Source organism: Pelophylax lessonae (assembly GCF_965119305.1).
Source record: "Pelophylax lessonae genome assembly, chromosome: 3".
In the NCBI taxonomy this organism is placed as follows: domain Eukaryota; kingdom Metazoa; phylum Chordata; class Amphibia; order Anura; family Ranidae; genus Pelophylax; species Pelophylax lessonae.
Genome location: NC_138770.1, coordinates 439,105,501 through 439,129,166, shown reverse-complemented (window position 1 = coordinate 439,129,166; position 23,666 = coordinate 439,105,501). Strand labels below are relative to the sequence as shown.

The 23,666-nt window shown below is 41.5% G+C and overlaps 1 protein-coding gene across 1 annotated transcript in view; it reads left to right on the top strand.

The window, feature by feature from the left end:
* The window catches only part of IL22RA2 (interleukin 22 receptor subunit alpha 2), a gene marked incomplete at its 3' end in the record, with an annotated part of 105,396 nt that extends 90,430 nt beyond the window's left edge, over positions 1–14,966 (top strand). Inside the window, exons 5-7 of the mRNA XM_082250919.1 lie at positions 5,446–5,584; positions 10,117–10,253; positions 14,454–14,966. Coding sequence (XP_082107045.1) covers positions 5,446–5,584; positions 10,117–10,253; positions 14,454–14,966 — 789 coding nt within the window. The remainder of the gene's footprint in view (positions 1–5,445; positions 5,585–10,116; positions 10,254–14,453) is intronic.
* Between the last annotated feature and the right edge of the window lie 8,700 nt (positions 14,967–23,666).

Below are 23,666 nucleotides of genomic sequence, written 5' to 3'. Positions count from 1 at the left end.
CACAAAATAATATGTGTTCATTCACATGTTAATTTATATTATTCGATTAAATATCACTTATTTTAACCCACTCCCATTTTCACTGTTTTCACCAACAGTGTTTTTCCACATAATTAATTTTTATCCTTTTTGATTTTTATCTCCTTCAGTGGTGTCACACTTATTTGGCCACTAGATGGCGTTTTATATCAATGGAATGAAGTATCACAATGGCCAATTATTAAATATGTAAAAGAAATTTTTCATTACATAGAAGGAATTGGACATCAACTCCTTTGCCTGTTTCAACGATTATCTAGCATTCCACCACATCCTTAATAATTTTTAATTCCGTTATAGACCTTGGTATATATGTATTTTGGTTTTAACCATATTATGTTGTTGGAGGTTGCACTCTGTACACAGGGGCGCCTGAATACCGACGGTGTTGTTTGACAAACTCTGCTGACACCATTTTTGAACAGTGAGGATCTTCACTTCCTGTTTCAAGGGTTTGACATACTCTGCTGACACCATTCTTGAACAGTGAGGATCATCACTTCCTGTTACAAGGGTTTGACACACTCTGCTGACACCATTCTTGAACAGTGAGGATCGTCACTTCCTGTTTCAAGGGTTTGACATACTCTGCTGACACCACTCTTGAATAGTGAGGATCATCACTTCCTGTTTCAAGGGTTTGACATACTCTGCTGACACCACTCTTGAATAGTGAGGATCATCACTTCCTGTTTCAAGGGTTTGACATACTCTGCTGACACCATTCTTGAACAGTGAGGATCGTCACTTCCTGTTACAAGGGTTTGACATACTCTGCTGACACCACTCTTGAACAGTGAGGATCATCACTTCCTGTTACAAGGGATGTGTCTGGAGTGACGACCGCACCTCCGCCTCCGCCCTCTTACCCTGTCAGCTATGGGCGTGAGCGTGTCACTTCCGCCCGGATGACGATGAGTCATCGGAGGATACTGATCATCACTTCCTGTTCATCATGTGATGTGCATCACGTGACGACCGTCTCCCTGCCCCTTTGCCTTTTGAACGAATGGGCATTAAGGAAGACGGATCATCACTTCCTATTAGCGTTTTGTACCACCTATCTCCAGACGGTTTCCTTTGGTCTTTTAACCTATTGGAATCGAGTTATTAACATATTACTCCCGCCCCCCTGGGATTGAACACCCATTGGCAGAGGTGACCGTCATGTGACATAGGTGTGGGGGTACATAGGCGTGTGTGTTGCGTCTGGGGTCACGCCCAGAAGAAGTCTTTCTTATGACGAAACGTTGGCGATCCCAGACATAAACGTCCACACGCCCCCCAACGAAGCCGGCTGTTTATCCATATGCTGATCTGGAGACTTGCGGGACGCCGCGGTTAGATCCATGACCGGCACATACTACATGCCTGTTTTTGTCTTTTAAATTGTAAGTAGTTTTTTTAATAAATTTACCTATTGGTTTACGGGATTACGCTATGGGCCTCTGTTTCTTTCTACATATGGCTTTACGTTCAATGGAGTATATGAGAAGTTCCAAGTGTGCCACATATTAATGTGATCGGTTTAACAACACACCGGAAACGGCTTTCGGCTTTTGGAGTCTTTCGAAGCACCTGAGCTTGATATCGGTTGACCTACTGGTTTACTACTAGCTGGGAGAGGCTGTCTCATTAAATTGAGCAGCCACGGAATTTCGGTAAGCTGCTTGTTATACCTGAGCACAAGGGTGTCCCCTTCCTACACTTTTCCCTGGTGTCACTGGAAGAAAGTTATTTTGCACGTGGATTCACATCTCTGCACTTAATATTGGGACTATTCATTTGGACATTATCCCCTCTCCTTTTTTGTTTTCTTTATATGAGCTTTTCAGCTATATAATTGTATACTGATTTCAGCGCTGCACTTTTTGGTTTTTATTGTATTTTTTGAATCACTGTTAGTTGATTTTGTGCCAGCTGCTCACTATTGTTCTTAATCATTTGGTTTTCTGTCACATCTAGCGCGGAAATTTTTCTTCTATTTATATTAAAACTGATTAACACCCCCCTCTGCTACTTAACAGACCAGATCAATATCCCAGGAGTTTAATTGACTTGATGCTATACTCTGATTAAAAAGTGTTTCTTTAATTCTTTTGAGCAGTGTATATAAAATGTTTTTTTTTTTTTTTTTACTTTCTTTTTTCAAATTGAATTACTGAAATAAATTAACTTTTTGATGACGCACCTGTATATTATTTTAATGTCCTGATTCACAATATTACTTTACCAGAGAGGTGAGGCTACGTGTTACTCTAAACCATGGCAGCCAATAAAATGTCATCTCTTTCTCGACTGCAGTAACCCAAAGTGTAATTTTTATGAGTTACTTCCCTAGCATGAAAAAGCAATATTTGAACATGAGTTCAGTGACCAGCAGAGGGAGCCCAAGCCTATATATTAAAATCTGTTTGCTATAAACCTTTGATCTCTTTTCTTTCAGCCTATGTTGGCTAATGGTGAGAGATCTTTCATTATATAGAGCAGTGCTGTCATACTCCCGACATATTGACCAAAAAGCCACGATAACTTAGCAGGATTTCAATAGATATGGAAGCTGAAGATAAGTGAAATGACTTTGCGTAAGTAAAGTAAATGTCTGTGTGTCTTAAAAATCTCAGATGGTTAAATCCGACACATTAATAGAACATCTCAAACAGATCCCATTTTTTTTTTAATTAATATAGGAAATAAAAAATGATAAACATGTTTCATTATGCAAATACATATTTCCCTGCATTTACTTACTTGGATACTCTGTAAAGGTTAGCATAAGCAAAAATGTATATGTAGGTGGAGGTAACCAGGTGGCAGAGATAAAAAGGGAACAGGCAAACAATCTATCCCTTTAAAGCGGTTGTATCCTCAAAAAAACAAAAAAAAAGACAAACCAAACCCTGCAGGACAAAGGCATAATGAGCTAGTATGCATCAGGGCTGCTGATAGAAATCAAGCCTACTTGGCAGGACCCCTCTTGTATATATCAAAACAACATTTTCACAAAAAATGTACTAAAATCGTTCTTAAGAGGACACAAAGATAACAAAAAAGCTGTATGAATTAGCCCATTTTTTAAATTGTTTTTATATTTTTGAAAAAAAAATTATAATTAAAGAAAAATGTTTAATTATTTTAAAATTATTTATTTGACATTTTTTTAAATTATTTGTTTTTTTTACAATTTGTTATTTTTTTAGGGGACAGGGAAAACGGCAGCTTCCGAGGAGTGTGTGGGGGGGGGGGGGCTGTGTCTGTGTCTCTCCCTGCTCTCCCTGCAGCTGCTGAAAGCCGGCGGGGGAGGAATCGGTTATCAGCTGCTGCAGAGAGTCACACAGGAAACATAATCAGAGAGGTACACAGAGGAGGCTTTTCTAGTGGAAAAAGGGTAATAGTACACGTCTGGGATATAAAAATTCCCCCAGGGGTTTTGTAGCAGCAAATAAAATATTGGACGAAGTTGAAATGTATGAAATTTCTTTATTATACAAATATTTAAAAAATCACAAAAAGTTAAAATATAAGCTCTGGTTTATAATTGTCCCACAAGCATGACAACATAGATAATATATATAATATGAGCAGATGTACTCCAATGGTACAAGGTTTCTGCCCCAAATACATGCCCCAATGCGTTTCGACAAAAAGGCGTCATATTTTTTTTTTCAGGGGGACTAGGTTGTCTGTAATGGATGGGAAATATTTGTGCAACCAGAGACTTGAACGTCATGCTTGATGGGTCATTTGTAAACCAGCGCTTATATTTGAACTTTTTGTGATTTTTTAATATTTGTATAACAAAAGAAATTTCATACATTTCAACTTCGTCCAATTTTTTTTTTTTTTTTTTGCTGCTACAAAACCACTGGGGGTCATTTTTCTATCCTTTAGTATTGCATTTGGATGTGCAGCATCTTCAGTTATATGTGTTTCTCTATATCTCATAGTACACATCTGGTACCTAATGTTATTAGGGAGGAAAGAGCTACATTGGTATTTGGTTCAAAACAGAGATGGCTGCCAATTATATTTTTTTATTCTGGTACATTATTAATGTAGCGGGGTTAAACATGCCTAAAGACACTGTTTGATATGTGGGAAGGAACTAGGCTCCCTCTAGTGGTAGCTGCATGGAATTTCCTGGGCTGTGACTTCCTTTTCACAAGATGAAGAAACTACATCTCCCAGGCTGCTTTGCAAGATCCAGGAACTAGGCTCCCTCTAGTGGTAGCTGCATGGAATTTCCCGGGCTGTGACTTCCTTTTCACAAGATGAAGAAACTACATCTCCCAGGCTGCTTTGCAAGATCCAGGGTGCACGGCTGCACCGCACGGCACTATGGGGGAGGTTATTTAAAGGAAGAGAGAAGCGCGCGAGGGGGGGGCCTTTCTGCGCTGGACTCTGAGGAACCAGCGAGCGAGAGTGAAGGACTGACACTGGATATTGGGCCAGAGCCTTTTAGCCTGGAGGGACGACGTGGAACCGTCCCATCTCAAGCACGAGGCACATTCCTGGAGGTCATACTGCTGTTTGCCGAGACCGGAAGTCATCCACCAGAAGGACCCCGCGCGGCTGGCATATAGCCAAAGGACTGAGACCGCAGTGGAAGCGCGCGAAGGAGAAACTTCTGTTGGTGAGAGGGCACATGCCCAATAACTGACTTTATCTGCTGAAGAGACAGTTTTATCTACAGATAGCGGTAGCGCAGCAGGAGGTGATAAAACCCCGGGGTTTATCACCATACTCTCTCAGGAGACTCATAGACAAACAATCAGGTCTGTAAAGGAGTCGCCAGAGGCTTATCTCTCTCGCAGAAGTTATTGCTCAGTTACGCAGACACCCTGCGGTGACAACTAACAGCTCGTTGTTTTCTCTCTCTTGATCTTTATTCCTAATCTGGATTACAAATGAGCTCTATTCAATAACCTTGCTAGCGAAGATCAACAAGAAAGAAGAGAACTCTGGGGGAGGGACTCAGATAGGCCCACCTACCTGGTACTGTGTCTAGCCTTAATGCAGGAGGAGTGTGGGGGTATTCTTTTACCTTTTTAAAGCTGTTTTAAATAACCTTTTATGGACTTGTATTGTATTGTATTGTATCTCCCCTATTCAATTTGATATATAGTAAACTAAGTTTGGTTAATTACAATCTTGTGCGTTGTTCCATTGTGTCACCCAGAAGGACTACTATTCAAGAAGGTAACAAGGTATTGTTGAATAGTGAAGTATTGTATTCCAACCTGTGTATCTATTTGATAGTCCAGTCCTATTCTGGGTCAGTTGTGCCTGAGGAGGGATCGAGCCAATTTGATTGGGTTGTTAGGCAGGGTGTAGACCCAATAATATAATCAGCAGCTCCTGCGGGGGTGGTGCTACATTAACATTATATATAATTTTTTTTTTTAGTTGCTGTCTACTGAGGTCACACATCAGAATGTATGGGAAACAACACACTTAGCACCTGACCATTACTGCATCAGTGTACAGATGAAGTTTGAGGAAAGAACAAGTAATCCAAGTCCAAAAGTGTGTGTGAACCTAAATGGTAAATATGGGGTCGTGTTAGTGTTATCTTTTATTGGTATGGGCCAAGTGACGCTGTTTTTTAAAGCTCTTCTCTACTGAAATTTGGGTACTAATATTTATAGGTAAGGTTGATCCAGGGACTATCTGGTTGCCACGTGGGGGATCAGGAAGGATTTTTTTCCACTGCTGTAACAAATTGGATCATGCTTTGCTGGGTTTTTTTGCCTTCCTCTGGATCAACTGTAGGTATGGGATTGTGTATATGGGATTGTAAAAAAAAAAAAATGTTTTTCGCTTTTATTATAGATGGACTTGTGTCTTTTTTTTAACCTGACTAACTATGTAACTATGAAATTGCTTACTCTGATTTTAATGCACACTATGAGCTTCTCACTGTGTTACTGAGGGCAGTCTGCATGCAGATACAGTCTACCTAGGAATGGCCACTCCTCCAGACTGACATCCACCCATTAAGATTATGTGCTAATTGCATAACTCCTCTCTACAGCCAGCCCATTGTTTGCATAAGAGCTGAAAGCGGAGTTCCGGGCTCAAAAACAACTTTGGCCTATCCGCTTCCTGTAAATCCCCTAAAAAACAAATGGATACTCCCGATTTTTTATTTTCTTTACTTACCTTGTTTTTGAAGAAAGTATACTTACCTTCCTTCTACTTCCTCCCTCTGCGGCCGCAGCCCGCGCCATCACTTCCTGCTTGCATTGATTCCTGGGAGCTGAATGTCATCGCTCCCAGGAGTCAATGCGCCTGATTCGGCCCCGTTCGTCAGTTCCGGTGCTAGGTGCGTCATTCCCTACTAAACAGCTTCTGGGCATGCCCAGAAGCTGTACAGGGATGACGCACCTGCACCGGATCTGACGAGCGGTGCCGGTGCAGGGCATTGTGGGACGAAGAGGACATGGAAAAGGACGCAGAAGAGGATGCCCTGGCTTCAGCCTCCCACACCTGAGATGGCAGCGCTGGAGAAGACATTTTCAAGGTAAGTATTTCTTCTAAAAGGTAAGTGCAACCGGGGACAGTTCAGAGGCTATCCATTATGGAATGTACTAGCCCTAACAGTCCCGGGGGGGTATTTTTATTGAAAAAGCATTTCCGAGGCCGAAACTCCGCTTCAAGGTTCTTGAGAGGAGTACTGAGGCAGGGTGCTGTAATGTTTCAGAAAGCCATGTTTAACACCCCACAGGCCCCTCCCACCAGCCCTAATCTGCCTGCATTGTATAGAGAAGCACAAAGATCCAGTGATGAGGATTTTGCTGGGTATAAAATATGAAATATTCCAAAATAAGAATGGAAAGGTTTTTGTTAAAAAAAAGTCATTAGCAAGTTGAAGGCAGAGAGGAACCAGAAAGGGATAATATAAACAGATTAGACTTCAGTTTTAGGATTAACAGCGTATCCTAAAACACAAGCTTGATCATTCATTTTCATCTTGAGATATTTGTGTATGTCAGTGTATACCTCACCCATTCAGACTGGCCCGATGTTTAACGTTAACCCACACCTTTTAATGTACAGCAGTGGCCGAAAATTTGAGAATGACACAAATGTTAATTGTTACAAAGTCTGCTGCCTCCGTTTTTATGATGGCAATTTGCATATACTCCAGAATTTTATGAAGAGTGATCAGATGAGTTGAAAATTCCCTCTTTGCCAATAAAAAGGAACTGTAGCACTGCGCCCTTGAGGGCTGCTGGTTGATGGGTATTCCTCAGCACTCCCATGACCCTGTGAACTGTCCAACCCACCTGACTCTCTAGGTTTTGACATTGCAAGTATACCTTTTAAAAACACACTGACACAAATGGGATAACGCTTTGCTATTTTACTTAACGGATAAACAGGCAAACATCGGCTGCGGTGCCGACATCGCTGGACTCCAGGACAGGTAAGTGTCCTAATATTAAAAGTCAGCAGCTACAGTATGTGTAGCTGCTGACTTTTAATTTTTGGAGGAGGGGGGCGGAACTCTGCTTTAAATGTGTCCCCTTTAAGGTGTAACAGATATTAAACCCCTTCTCCTAGCAAGGCCTTGCTAAGTCTTCGCCGGCAGTTGGAGCTCTTATCACTGTCCAATGTGATATTTGTAATCCCAAAGAAGTGATGTATGCAATACTGTCTGCGGTCAGTGTGTTGATGGAAAAAGGATCATACTTGCGGTTAGTATTTCACACAGGCACCCTTCCGTTCTCTGATGTCCATATGTGAGGATCCTGCAACACAGGCGATGCGCCTTCCCACGCTCCTGATCTGGGAGTGATCAATACTCGGCTGCCTTGGTCAATCTGTCCGGCCTCCACTTGCTTCCTCTTCAGCTATACTGGATCAGCCACTGCAGTGTAGCTATCAGCATTCGCTCCGCCGAGGACGAGCTCCGCACTCGGACCAGGCCGTCTGTACTAGGCCTCAAACACTGACAGTGTCTGTAAGCACTGAACAGGCTGGCCTGCACTCAGTGGGTCCCGGAAGCAAGAGAGCGTGCACACTGCAAAGGTTTATAGGCTCTCCCATAGTCCTTCACTCCCCCATTGCTCCCTGGGAGTACAGTTCCCTCAGCAATCCAGATAAGTTTGCTCCCAGTACGGAACTATATCTCCCACAATCCAATTCTTCCACTTCCTGTGAGAGGCCTATCTCCTTTTGCAAGCAGTCTTAAAGGGGCACACTGGAAGTTCCAACAATAACGATAAACATGCAGATACATGTATACTGTAGTAGTCCGATACCAGCTACAGAACTTAATCCTATAAAAAAAACATCTCCACTGCATTTGTGAAGAAGGCTTCAGGCTGCCCAAGAAAGTCCAGCAAGCGTCAGAACCATCTCCTACAGTTGATTCAGCTGTGGGATCGGGGCACCAGCAGTGCAGAGCTTGCTCAGGAATGGCAGCAGGCAGGTGTGAGTGCATCTGCATGCACAGTGAGGAGAAGACTTTTGAAGATAGCCTGGTGTCAAGAAGGGCAGCAAAGAAGCTATTTTTCTAAAGGTACAGGGATTGAACTGCTGAGGACTGGGGTTAAAGTAATTTTCTCTGATGAATCCCCTTTCCGATTGCTTGGGAAAAAGAACCTTGTCCAAAGAAGAAAAGGTTAGTGCTACCATCAGTCCTGTGTCATCCCAACAGTAGAACATCCTGAGACCATTCATGTATGGGGTTGCTTCTCAGCCAAAGGAGTGGGTCACTCACAATTTAGTCTAAGAACACAGCCATGAATAAAGAATGGTACGAAAACATCCTCCGAGAGCAACTTCTCCCAACCATCCAAGAACAATTTGGTGAGGAACAATGCCTTTTCCAGCATGATGGAGCACCTTGCCATAAGGCAAAAGTGATAACTAAGTTGCTCGGGGAGCAAAACAGTCAAATTTTGGGTCCATGGTCAGACCTTAACCCCCCCAGACCCTAATCCCATTGAGAACTTGTGGTCAATCCTCAAGAGGCCAGTGAACCCCCCCCCCCTTGAAAAAGAAGAGTAAACACTGCATATATTGACTTTTTGCATAAGTCCCGGTTCACACTTCCGCGACTTGTCAGGCGACTTGGTTGCCTGACAAGTCACGGTCCATTCTGTGCTAAGGGAACCGTTCTAATAGGAGCGACTCAAGTCGCTCCGACTTAGAAAAAGGTTCCTGTACTACTTTTGACATAAGTCGGAGCGACTTGCATTGACTTCCATTATGTGATGTCCGTGCAAGTCGCGCCGAAGTCACGGTGCACGGCGACTTCACAGGTCGCCCCCGAAGTCGGATCGCCATAGTGTGAACCGACACTAAACGTCATGTAATTGTCAATAAAAGCCTTTGAGACTTATGAAATGCTTGTAATTATACTTTATTATATCATAGTAACGATCTAAAAACACTGAAGCAGCAGACTTTGTAAAAATTAATATTTGTGTCATTTTCAAAACTTTTGTCCACGGCCGTACAGGATTTCACTCTTTACCTGCGTTGTGTTAAGGCAGCCTATTTACTAAGCTAAGAATGCACCACAGCACAAATATTTAGGGATATGCATGTTTTTTTCAATGCGCTACTTAGTGATACAGGTGTGTTGCAGTAATACACAGTGAAATGCGTTACCGCAATGCAATATTCTGGATGGGATGCAAAATCACTCAAGATGTCATTCAAAATTACACTGCACTTCTAAGAGTCTTTACTTTGCTGCATTTGTATTCATTCTTCTACATTTGTTGCCTCTAATGTTCGTCATGTTTGCAATATAGACAAATTCCACTAACGCATTGGTAGTCTTGGCACATAAAATATTTCAAGAAGTTTCCATCAAAAAAATAAGTGGTCATTGCAGGCTTAAACAACAGATAAAAATCAGTGCCAATATATTCCAAAAATGACACATTTTTCAAATATTTGTGAAAATAAATGTTAACGTATTCAGGTGTTTATTCTTTATAAATATATCCTCTTGGTTTTTTTTTTTTCCCCCTTTAACATCAAAAAATGCAAAAATCTATGGAAAACTAGTACTTATAAGAATATAAACACTTTTACTCTAACATATCTATTCTACAGACCTGCCCCCCATGGAAGTCATTTTGGGATCTACCTTTGCCATATGTGTCTCTTTGATAATACTTGTGATTCTAGCAGTTTACCTTATCGTGTATCGGCATGTGTTACATCCCAAAGCACATCTTCCACCAAATCTGGTAAGCTACATGTATATTTAGATGAATAATATATTTCAAAGGTATTGGTCTACACAACAATTACTTTACACATTCTATAGCAAGTGTATGATATCTGCAAATACAATCCTGACAGAACGTTTTAGTAGCTAGATTTTAAATGGCCAACGTCCCTAATTGGATACACAATAACACTATACATTTCCCATGGGACTTTTTTAGGGCCAAAATGCGTAAACCAAAATCATCCAAATTAAAAATACAATTTTTATTTAAAATGTTCATTAATCACTTGCTGACTGCCTTATAGCAGATTTACTGCTACAGGGCAGCAGCTGTGTGCCAGATCTTGTGTATATATATATACGTGATCCTGCATTTACGCCTGCTGGGGGCGTGCGTGTTGCTGTTGGGCCGCTTCTGCTTTGATTATTTACAGCAGAAGCTGATCTGTGGGTGTCGGGCATTCGATGTCTGCTGGCACCCGCTGATTGTCGGGGAGAGACTCAGAATGGAGCTCTTCCTAGGTAAACAAGGCAGAGTTTTGTTCTGACAAGGGGGAAGGGATGGATTCTGTGTTCCTGAAAAGCAGGGAATAAAATTAATCTCTTCCCCTAGTAAAAGCAGCATGCAAAGTAAACACAAACACTGGCTAGGCACTCAGCTAACCCTTTGATGGCCCTGCAAAGCAGGAACTAAAATCCATATTTTACCTTAGTAAAAGCAGCACGCTGGTAAACACAAACACTGGCTAGGCACTCAGCTAACCCTTTGATGGCCCTGCAAAGCAGGAACTAAAATCCATATTTTACCTTAGTAAAAGCAGCACGCTGGTAAACACAAACACTGGCTAGGCACTCAGCTAACCCTTTGATGGCCCTGCAAAGCAGGAACTAAAATCCATATTTTACCTTAGTAAAAGCAGCACGCTGGTAAACACAAACACTGGCTAGGCACTCAGCTAACCCTTTGATGGCCCTGCAAAGCAGGAACTAAAATCCATCTTTTACCCTAGTAAAAGCAGCACACTAGTAAACACAAACACAGGCTAGGTACACAGTTAACCCTTTGATCGCCCTAGATGTTTAACTCCTTCTCAGCCAGTGTCAATAATACAGTGACAGTGCATATTTTTTAGCACTGATCACTGTATTAGTGTGAATGATGCCAAAAGTGTCAGTTAGTGTCCGATTGTCCACCGCAATATCACACTCTCACTATAAGTCACGGATCGCCACCATTACTAGAATAAAAGTGTAGTGTAAAAAAATTTAATAAAAATTCCAGTATATATCTTATAGTTTGTAGACGCCATAACATTTGCATCAGTTTTACCAACGTTTACACCAATCAATATGCGCTTATTGGGATTTTTTTATTACCAAAAACATGTAGCAAAATACATATTGGCCTAGATTTATGAAGAAATTACAGTTTTACATTTTTTTTATTGTATATGCTTTATAGCAGAAAGTAATTTTTTTTTTTCAAAATTGTTGGCCTTTTTTTTGTTTATAGCACAAAAATGAAGGCAGAGGTGATCACATACCACCAAAGGAAAGCTCTATTTGTGGAGAAAAAAATGACATATATTTTATTTGTGTACAGTGTCGCATGACCGCGCCACTTGCCGACCAGCCATCGCAGATATACGGTGACTGGTCGGCAGGTTCCCGCGAATTGCGGTACCTGTACGGCGGTTCCCTGGAGCGATCCTGGGGGCGCGCCCAAACAAGCCCATTCGCCATCGGGGAAGCTGATCCACGGCCCGGCACCCGCCATTGCTCCCTGTGAATTTTTTACTCTGCCTCTCCTCCACTGAAAAGCAGCAGGAGCGGCAGTGAGATCGTCGAGCAGAGGGCAACCAGGCTGTTTCTCGGCCAGCATGGGATGCCCTGTCTACGTTTATCTGGCCCTGAATTCGTGGACAGACTTGGTCCAGGGACAGTGTCCTCTCAGACGTCTGGTCACCCCATCCAAGAGGAGAAGGGGGAAGCGGTACAAGCAGCCAGTGTTGCTGCTTGTGGGTGAGCTGTAATACAAGAAGCCTGCTGATAGGAGGAGGGAGTAGAATGATAGAAATTTGCTGTCATCGGTGTGCTGCTTCTCCTTTCACTGAACAGTCACATGCTGTCAGACTTGTATAAAGTACTCGAAATTTCTACTTGAGTAAAAGTACAAGTGCTCGATCAAAAAGTGACTTAAGTAGAAGTGGAAGTGCTCGCAGAAAAAGTTACTTAAGTAGAAGTACTAAAGTATTCAACATTTTTTTTACTTAAGTATTGCAAGTAGTTTTTTCAAAAAAATTGCTACTTAAGTACTAAAAGTAAAAAGTACCAGTAGTTTTGAAAAAAAAATTCTACTCAAATACTGAAAGTAGAAGTAGAAGTACTGTGTTATGTAGTTATTAAAGAAAGAAGTCAAAAGTTTGAACATCATATTGTTTTTTATTATTTCAAATGATTTATTCAAATGATTAACCGAAAGGACAATCACAATTCCTTAGGCTGTAACTTTTTGTAAACAAAAAACAGATAAAGTATGTCCCTCCCTTCCCCTTTTAAAGCATCCACCTTTTAAAGCCAGGGGTGGTCTCCTTCCTGAGCTTCCTCACTCTCACAGCCAGGCAGATCACTTGAAGTTGAAGGGCCCTAAGGGGTGGAGTCTGAGTGACACACAACACGTTTAGAGGCGGAGACCTCGAGCGGGAAGACGGCAGCACGGCTCCTCCAGTGCGGTCTTAACTTGATGATCATGACAGTGATTCCGCGGGCCGCGGCGCGAGAGAGGCTGTGGGATTGATTTAATTGAGTTGTGCTGCCTACTGCTACATGCTACCTACTACTAAATTGTGAGTCAGTATATTTTATTTAATTTTTATATATAAAAGCGGTATTGTTGAGCACTACTAGCCACTAGATCTCCTGGCTGTCACTTTGTCACATGTTGGGGAATCACAGCGACTTGGCTCCAGAAGTGGCGGGTGTCCCCGTCATCCTGCCAGGGCCGCCAAGAAGTTCATCACCTAATCTTAAGTTATTAATATCTTATGAGCAGAGGACCTATGAGATTGAGAATTGAAATAATGAAATATATATGGCTTTTTGAACCAGTGCAGTCAGTGCCATAGTGCCACCCAGACGCTATCCACCAGTGCCACCACCATTAAGTGTGTTGGTCGGTCACTCCAGCACTGAAGGAGGTGGAAGCATCTGACAAGTGAAGTGACAATTTAGATTTGCACACTGGAATTCATTTATGGACTTTTCGTTATAGATAGGTTTACACACTTCAACTTGTTGCACGCACCTGACCTAAATTATTTCATAACTTATTTTATTGTGATTTATTGTCATATTTTATATGAATTGAATTTACTGTTACATTGTGGGAATAATTATTTTCACTGCATTTAGGCTTTAGCACATTCATGTCACTTTATTTTTGATACTGTGTGGAGTGTGGGCAGGGCACTGGGGGCAACAATGATATTATATCGATTGCACAGGCACTTTATTCGCACAGCCAAGTTGTGTTTTTTAGTAGTTTCTTGATGCACTTTAAGCTCTGTAGCACCATTTATTTGTTTGTTTCATATTTTCTTTTTATTGGAAAGATTTGGTATAGCAGCTTTTATTATACACAGCCTTTATTTTCGTATGCGCTGATTTACAAATGACATTATATACATTTTTTTGAGCTTTATGCAACCTGCCATCTACTGTTCTGGCAGTGGTAATTTTTTAAAAGTAACGAGTAACTATGCAGCACAAAAAAAAAATACTTGAGTAGAAGTATCGAAATCATCGAAAAAATGTAGTGAAGTAAAAGTAGAAGTAGGAGAAAAAAATTCTACTCTAGGAAAGTACAGATACCGCATTTCGGTACTTAAGTACAGTACTTAAGTAGTTCTACTTCGTTACTATACATCTCTGCATGCTGTGGATAGGAAAGATACCTGTAAGTAAAAGTGAAACTGCAGAAAAGAAAAATCAGGTCTCCTGCCCTGTCTCGCAGAATTGTGCTGTGTGGTAAAGCAGTGTAAAGTATAGGATTGGGTGGATTGGACAAAAATACAAATTTGATAAGTAAAACAACTTCCTTATGTATGTCATCTACGTTATTACATACAGCAGCTATTTGGCGTTAAGTTTAGATTTAATGTGGTAGTTATTTTACAATACATCTTAATCTTTATCTATACATTTCTGTTTTCAATAGATTTTTAAGGATGTGAAAGCAAAATCAAGTGCCAGCGACTACAAATCTGATGAAGCGTTTTTGGCTCCCTCAATATTTGAAGGTATGGAATTTGGGAAACACACACTGGACTCTGATGACCATGAAGAACATCCTCAAAATAAACGATATGTCTCGACTGAAACTAAGAGAACAGGCTATGTTAACTTTAGGCAGAAATACACTGATCCTAATTTTCCATTAAGCAAAACGGTGGAACTCAGAAATTCGACATATGGGGCAAATGCTGTACAGGACTGTCTCCTGGACTATCCAAGCATTTGGATTCCACCAGAAGCAAGATATACGAAGGCCAAAGAATGTCTTCATTATGGACATATCTGCAATGAATATGATTACTATAATGACCTAACTGCATTTAGGCAGGGTTGTGATAAGCCAAGCCAGCCATATTTCAATCAGGAAGAAAAATCACATTGTTTGTACATGAATGAACAATTTCGGGCCTACACCAATATTACTGGTGATGCCTAAGGCCCCTTTCTCATGGGGCGGATCTGCTCTGCGGACTCCGCTAGCTCAGCGGGGATCGCTCCGTTAATTCCCGCTGAGCAGGTGGATGACAGGTTTGTCTCTGCTCACTGTGCAGAGACGGACCTGTCAGAGTCCTGCTCTCCTCTATGGGTAGATCCCATCCAACCCGACCCGCTGGACAGATGGCGAATGTATTGCCATCCATCTGTTTTAAGCAGATCTTGTCGGATCGGATGACAGACGGGTGTCAGCGGACATATCTCCGCTGACATCCGCCTCTCTATAGAGTAGAATGGGTGATCTGATCAAGTCCGCCTGAAAAACAGACAGGAGGACCTGATTGGTCTGATCGCGTGATAGGGGCCTAACTTCTAAAACCAGCCTTTCCCTTTGTCTATTATAAAAGAAATGTGTACTAACTTTGTTTTAAGAAGAGTTGTTAGTAAACGCATGAAAAGATGTAATAACCTTTCACTGTTTCCGTAAGACAAGACAAGTCTATTTGTTCAAGAGGATCGGAATGTGAGATTTGTCCTCTTTGACCATATTACTCATATCAGATAGAGGTCTGGCCAAACCAGTTAGTCTGGTTTAAAAATGTATAAGTACTAGAGATGGACAAAGGTTTGTACTGAATGGAATGTTTTCACAGCTAGGTTGGGAAAGATTTTTAAACATTTGCTGATCTCTATCCATTGTCTGAGACAACTAGAGTGGAATTACCACATCATTGGGTCAAGGATTGGACTCTTCATCTACATACATATTTAGACATTGTGATGAGGAATTCTATGGGGATGATTTATCAAACCTGGAAAGTGAAAAATCTAGTGCAGCTCTGCATGGAAACCAATCAGCTTCCATTTTTTTCTTTTTTTTTTTGTTAAAGCTTAATTGAGATGAAGTTAGAAGCTGCTTGGCTACCATGCACATCTTCACCAGACTTTGCTATCTCCAGTATTAGTAAATCAACTCTCTCCCATCTGTGATTGCTAAATCTGCCCACTAGGTGGTAGCATTTTTCGTTCTATTGGAACTACATGGTTATGATGTAATTTCTTTTCATTGTGTCGGTTGTTTTCCATTAACCACTTTACCACCGGAGGATTTTGCTGTCTTCCGTCCAGGCCACTTTTTGCGATTCGGCGCTGTGCGACTTCAACTGACAATTGCGCGGTCGTGCCACGCCGTACCCAAACTAAATTTACGTCCTTTTTTTCCCACAAACAGAGCTTTCTTTTGGTGGTATTTGATTACCTGTGCGATTTTTACTTTTTGCGCTATAAACAAAAAAAGAGCGTTTATTTTGAAAAAATAACAATATTTTTAACATTTTTTTTATATGAAATTCCCCCCAAAAAAGATGTAAAAACCAACTTTTTAAAAAATTTTTGGCCAATTTGTTTTCTGCTACCTATGTTTGGTAAAAAAAATCGCAATAAGCGTATTTTGAAAGGGAAAGATTTCTGTAATTTTTGGTGTTTTTTTTTTTAACGCGTAATGGCGGCGATCTGCGATTTTTTTTGTGGGACTGCGACATTGCGGCGGACAGATCGGACCCTTGACTGACATTTTTGACACTTTTGGGGGTACCAGTGACATTACTGCAGTAATCAGTGCTATATATATGCACTGTTACTGTAAAAATGACACTGGCAGGGAAGGGGTTAATTTTATTGGAGAGGGAGGGGTTAATGTATGCCTGGTGCTTACTGACGTGTGTGGGGGGAGGGGACTGAGTGAGTCAGGGACAGATCGGATGTCCATCTATGCTGAACAGTCTGATCTGTCACTCCCTGTCACTATGGAGATCCGTCCGCTTGTGTTTACACAGGCGGGCGGATCTCCACACTAGATCCCCGGCGATCGGGGCAGAGCAGCGGCGATCGCCGCTGCTCCTCCCCTGGCCCGACTCCCGCTGTGAATGAAAACAGCGGGAGCGAGCCTCCGGCGGCACGCAAGCGCCGCCCACAAGGGGGAGTGTCTGACGACGTTAATACTACGTCGTCAGACGATAACGAGCCACTCTGCCGCAGTAGTATTACTGTGAGCGGACGTAAAGTGGTTAAAACAAGAACGGCACAGCCATGTGTCCAGCATCATTTTGACTGGTGTGAGACATATCTGCAGAAGTTTTCCCACAAAATAGTTTTTTTGGGGCTTTTTACTTTTATTGTATAAATTTACTGCTCTATTTTTGCTATGTAAATAGAGTCAGTGTGATGTCATTCCCCATTCCCTTATCCTATGAGAAATGAATGACTATAGAGGGTCAGTAAGTGTGTGAGGCTCGATGATCTCCTAGCAATTTTATAAGTATTTTGTACACACAGTTTTATACTGTATCAGTATAAGTTAACTTTTCTTTTCAATCGTTTTTATTGAATTTTAAAAATAAGCACAAATGGAGAAAAAGAATACACTATCAACGTATCACATCACAATTAAACCAAAGATAAGCAAAATGATAAGTTGGGGGGGGGGGGGTACCAGACACCCCAAAATGCACTCAAATTACATTTTTTTTTAATTTTTAAATATGTTTTATAGCAGAAAATAAAAATATGGATTATTTTTAACATTTTCTGCCTTTTTTCATTCATATCACCAAAAAATAATAAAATTACTACAAAGGGACCCTCAATTTGTGTGGAAAAAAAAAATGAAATAAATTTAATTTGCGTACAGCATTGCATGACTGCCCAATTGCCAGTTAATGTAGCGGTGTGCCAAATAGCAAAAAATGCTCTGGTCATGAAGGGGGTAAATACTTCCGGAGGTCAAGTGGTTAAGTATATTAGTATTCCAAGCTTGTCAATCCTCTTCCTCAATTTCCACAATAACATTTTTCCCCAGCTATCTGATATAATAATTCGGAGGGTGGAGTCACGATTAGCCTATACAACATCAAGATGCTCCCCCTGAAGTTAACTTTTATTGGTGACATAGTCAAACATAGTCAAACAAAGAGGTCAAAGGTGTCTATGGGGTTCATTTACTAAAGGCAAATAGGTCATTTACTTTGCAAAGGAATTGTCCCTTAGCTTATTAAAGTCGGTGAAAATTTACTTTGAAATGAATACCCAATCATGTGCAAGTAAAATAAAAAATAATATATTTTTGCTTGCATATGAATCAGCTCATTCACTAAGCTAAAGTTAGGCCTCTTTCACACGGAGCGGACCGTATCGCGATCCGCTCTGGCACTTTTTTTTTTTTTATGGACACGGATGACACTTGTGTCATCCGGTCCGTATGTCCGCATATCATCCCATCTGTTTGTGGTTGATATACGGACATAATGTATGTCTATGGGATTGCGGATGTCAGCGGATGACACCGCTGACATCTGATTTTGCGTCCTTTCCGTTTTTTAAACGGAAGAAAAATAGGGTTCTGTTCCGTTCCAAAAAATGGAACAGAACTGAAAGGACGCAAATCGGAATGTCAGCGGATGGTCATCCACTGACATCCGCAATCCCATTGACATTCATTATGTCCGTATATCATCCGCAAACGGATGGGGTGATATACGGACATACGGAGCACCCGTGTGAAAGAGGCCTAACATTCCCTTGCGAAGTTAACAGACTATTTGCCTTTAGTGCATCAACTCCTATATATATCTATATATATATATATATATATATATCTCTGTATATACTGTATATACATGCACTTTTTTTTTTTTACCAATTAAGAATTTTTTTACATACAGTGGTACACCACTATGACTCCCTCTGCTACCCATCCTAGAGACAGTAGAGGGATGCAGAGCTAGAAACAATGGGGTTTATTTACTAAAGGAAAATCCACTGTGCACTACAAGTGCATGTGGAAGTGCAGTCGCTGTAGATCTGAAGGGGACATGCAAGGAAAATAAAAAAATGAATTTTTACTTGCACATGATTGAATTATGGAAATCAGCAGGGCTTCCCCTCATTTTGATCTTCCCCTCAGATCTACAGTGACTGCACTTCCGAGTGCACTTGTAGTGCACAGTGGATTTTCCTTTAGTAAATCAACCCTATTGTGTTTTTAGTCGGATGGCTTCTCTGCCCGATCAGAGTACTCTGTCACTGGGAGCTGCTCTGATTAACCACCAGGGTATCTCAGATACCATAGCTGTAAATGAATCAGTATACTTAGCACTTTGAGTCCTGGTTCACACATATGCAATGCGGGAACCCTGTGAATCCACTGGGGGTTCCTGCATCGCATTCAACTCGCAGGCAGTTCACACTGCCATATGCGAATCGCTGGGGGTGTCAATACAAGGTTAACAACACCCCCAGATCAGTTCGCATATCGCAGTGCAAACTGTAAGTTCAGACATAAAGGTGTGAACACCCATACGATCAGATTCTGGTGCGGACCCAAAAAAGGGTCCTGTGCGAGTTATGTCCGAATGCGATGCAAATTCAGCCATACAATGTGTATGGTTGAATTCACATCGCACAGACATCACATGTGATTTTCAGAGCAGTGCGCTGCGCATCACATGAGATGTCTGTCATCGCATATATGTGAACTGGCTCTAAGTGTGAAATCCACCAGGTTCATGGCTGTTGACCACACTGTGCTTACATTCTGCATTCATTAATATCCCATCCATTAGGCTATTTGAGCGTGGTCTAATTGGCACAACAAAATGACTAAAAAGCTTGCACATTTAAAGAACAACCAAGTAAGTCTAAAGATCTAACCTCTGAGAGCTGTCAGAAATGGCAGACATCTGACTCCAGCCAGTAAAAACATTACTTTGCTTACATCCTGCCCGTCTGCACCGCAGTCTATTCAGCACAGCGGGACCAGAGCTCGGCATATACTCTATTAGAATTTTGTTTGAAATTTTTCATTTTAAGATCTTTCTTTCAATTTTCTAATTGCTAGTAGGTTCAAATAGGTAGTCATTTCTGACCGCAGTGATGGGAACACATTTCTAACAGTGAATGTGCTTTTCCTTAATTCCAAAATTGAATGTTAAATGGTAACCCCTTGGAGTCGGCACCTGCTGGCCCTTCAAGAGGTTTAGAATGCTGGGAGGCAAGGCTTATGGTCATGTGACCACCGTGATTGGCTGTCACATGATCAGAAAACTCACGATCGCAAGCAGCAATTGGGAGCTTTCCATTAGCCCAGGGCGTGCGTTCCCGACACAGCTCTACTTGCACGCAAATACGCAGCCTCTTGGCGCCAAGGCCCGTCCGCTTAGAGGCCACATATTTGTTGGGTGCTCTCGGTGCTAAGAAGTTAAAAGCAAACAAAATGTAAGTACTTTTGAATGGCATTCATAAAGTGATTGAATGTAGTGAGAATCTTCATACACATGTTTGGACAAATATTTGTGTGGAAATCTACTAGTGTATGTCCACCTTAACAGCAATGAGAAGCATTGTGTTTTCTGCAGTGGGTTACCTGAAATCATATGTAATGGGTGCAAATATAAATTTGTATGCAGCTTCTGATGTTTTCTTCAGTGGCCTGGTGTATCTTCTCTGATCTGGGGGTTTCAAGGCATCAGCATATTTTAATTTTATCCTTGTGGCTATGTGCATTGCAATGGTTGGGCTGGCCTTCAGTGCGTTATTATAGGGTCCACCCTGCGGATGCTACTGATCCTTGGGGATGGAAAGAGCAAAATCTGGGGGGCAAAGTCTATCCCAGCTCCCCCTAGATTCAGCACTAGCCTAAGGGTGCACCATAATACAAACATCCTAATTCATGGCTCCAAGCACTGAATACTTTGGAAAAATGAGAATGCACAGCAGCTCTGAATCTACCCATAAAAGTATACTTTTCTTTACTGGGTCTATTTATAAAACATTTGTTGGATGAATGTCATGCACATTTCTGCATACTGCATGCATTGGGGTTGTAATTTTTCTAATAGAGTAACTCTCATGATTGTTTGCTTCCTCTAGTGGCCAAAATGTGGTATAGATTTTTTTTTTTTTGTAGCACTACTCCCATGGGAGCTGCTGAGTGTGGGTTCCCCTGGGTTACCATTAGCAACAGCAGAACATTTAGACATATTTCCAAGTGTTTTTACCTCAGACAAGGACCAGTCCAGTTTCTTTGGTTTTTAGGATTTATAGAGAACTTGGATAGGAGAAGGGATGAGTGGGATACTCCAACTACCGAACTATGCACAAAAAGAGGCAGGGACTGTATAGAAATGCTGACTGATGCTGGTTAACGCTGAATGATGCTGGTTAATGCTATATGGAGATAGTCACGGCTAGGCCGCCTACTTTGGTTCACCTTTGACTGTGAAATAGTCCTTTTAGCTTCCTAAGGCACTCCTTTCCTGAGGTAGCTGACTTGTAGTATTCACTGCACTGCTGAGCAACTTCAGGGCCCTTCCTGGCGCCCCCTTTACTCCCTACTCTTCAGGGACTTACAACTTGGCACCCCCTTTACTGTATCACTCCAGGTTAGCTGGCTTCTTGATTCCCTTGACCCCTCTGGAGTGGCCCCCTCTCTTAGGCAGACCCCTGGGCAGATCTTAAATACTCACGACACTGTTTTTCCAAAAGAACTCTGCCCAGCAGCTCCACTCGGTCAGCACACACTGGATCCTCTGCAGCCCAGCTCAACCCCTGGTCCCTAGGCCGACTGCCTGGACCACCCTCCTCGCTTCAGCAGGAGGAGAGACAGCCATCACCCCCTCCTAGGACTTTGCTCCTGCCAAAAGGCACTCTGTCACATGCCCGCTCAGGATTTATTCCCAATCCCAGGATGCATTGCTCCAATGCCCTCCCAATGGGACAGTCATAAACCCTGGTGTGTTATTGGCTAGGTTTCCTCCACTGTCCAACAAAGGTCCCTCATTGGATACAGTGGGGAGACTCCCCAGACTCAACAGGTCACACCTGGAAGCATGTGAAAGGCTAACTAACAAATCAGGCACTCCTGATAAACAGAACAGGGCCTCAACTATGCTTTACTTAGCACCTACCTAGGAGGGTGCTACATTTTCAAATACCTCAATGAGAAAATATGATGCATTTTGGCTACTAGATGAAGCTAACAATTGTGGGCGTAACTCTATTAGGGCCAGTTCACACCATAGAAACACAGTCCGTATGCGTTCCAGATGCTTTTCTGTAAGCTTGTTTTTAACTCATTTTTTATGAGTTCCAGTTTGTTTTCGATACGTTTTTGGTGTGTTTTTGATGGAGTCCAGTGCATTTTCCCCCTCTTTTTTCTTAGCCTTAAAAAAGGAAAAGTGTGTTCCAGTGCGTTTTTGGTGCATTACAGTGCATTTTTTGATGCATTCTACAGCGTTCCAGTGCAGGAAAAATGCAGCATGTTCTACTTTTTTTTCTGGAACTGGAACGCACTGGAACTGCAAGCACTGGTGTGAACTATGCCATTGGAAACCATATAATCTACTTTCCATGCGTTTTTGATGCAGAAAAAAAAACACACTGAACTGCATGTGGTGTGAACTGGCCCTGAGAAAAATTACAGCCACAATTCGTGCAGCATGCACAAATGTGTCCACATCTATCCAATGAATGTTTTATAAATAGACCCATATGTGTAAGTAGATTGTAATTGTGTAAAAACTTTATTAGATTAGATTTCTTATCTGAAAAATAAATGTACTGTATGTGTTTTGCAAAAATTTTTATTTTTTTTGTTCACCGTTTTGTAATGAAATATACCATTAATAAATATTTTATGTAACTCCGGTTGTTTTGCTATTGTTGTCATTTATGTTATCTACATAATCTGTATTATCATTATCAAGGAATCTATTCATCTTTCATCCAGGATTCCCAGAATTTTCATTTTGAATCAAACTAAAAATGTGTTAAACTTGGATGAACGATGTATGAATCTTGTGTGAAAACATTTAAAAATCCACCCACTGGTGTTTATGTGCCAGTTTTTCCACCGTGGTTAAAGTGATACTAAACTCTTTTATTTTTTAAAAATAACAAACATGTAATACTTACCCGATCTGTGTAGTTAGTTTTGCACAGAGCAGCCCAGATCCTACTCTTCTTGGGTCCCTCTTCGGCGCTCCTGGCCCCTCCCTCCTGCCCAGTGCCATCACAGAAAGCAGCTTGCTATTGGGGCACCCAAGCCGAGCTCCGTGTGTCCATTCAGACACGGAACTGTGGCTAGGCCCTGCCCCCTCTCTCTCCTTTTTGGCTCACTGAGTTTGATTGGCAGCAGCGGGAGCCAATGGGACTTGCTGCTGTCTTGCGACATTTTTGAAAAAAAAAAATATATATATTTTTTTACTTTCTGCTATAAAACATTCCCAATTTAAAAAAAATTGTAAAAATCAATGTTTTTCATAATTTTAGGCCAATTTGTATTCTGCTACATATTTTTGGTAAAAAAAAATCCCAAGTGTATATTGATTGGTTTGCGCCTACAAACTAGGTGAAAGATTTATATCATTTTTATTTAATTTTTATTTTTTTAACTAGTAATGGTGGCGATCAGCGATTTTTTTAGCGTGACTGCGACATTGCGGCGGACAGATCGGACCCCCTAACTGACTTTTTTTACACTTTTCGGGGGACCAGTGACATCACTACAGTAATCAGTGCTAAGAATATGCACTGTTACTGTAGTAATGACACTGGCAGGGAAGGGGTTAACACCAGGGGCAATCAAGGGGTAAATGCATGCCTAGGGGGTGTTTTCTAACTGTGAGGGGGGGTTATGGAATCAACA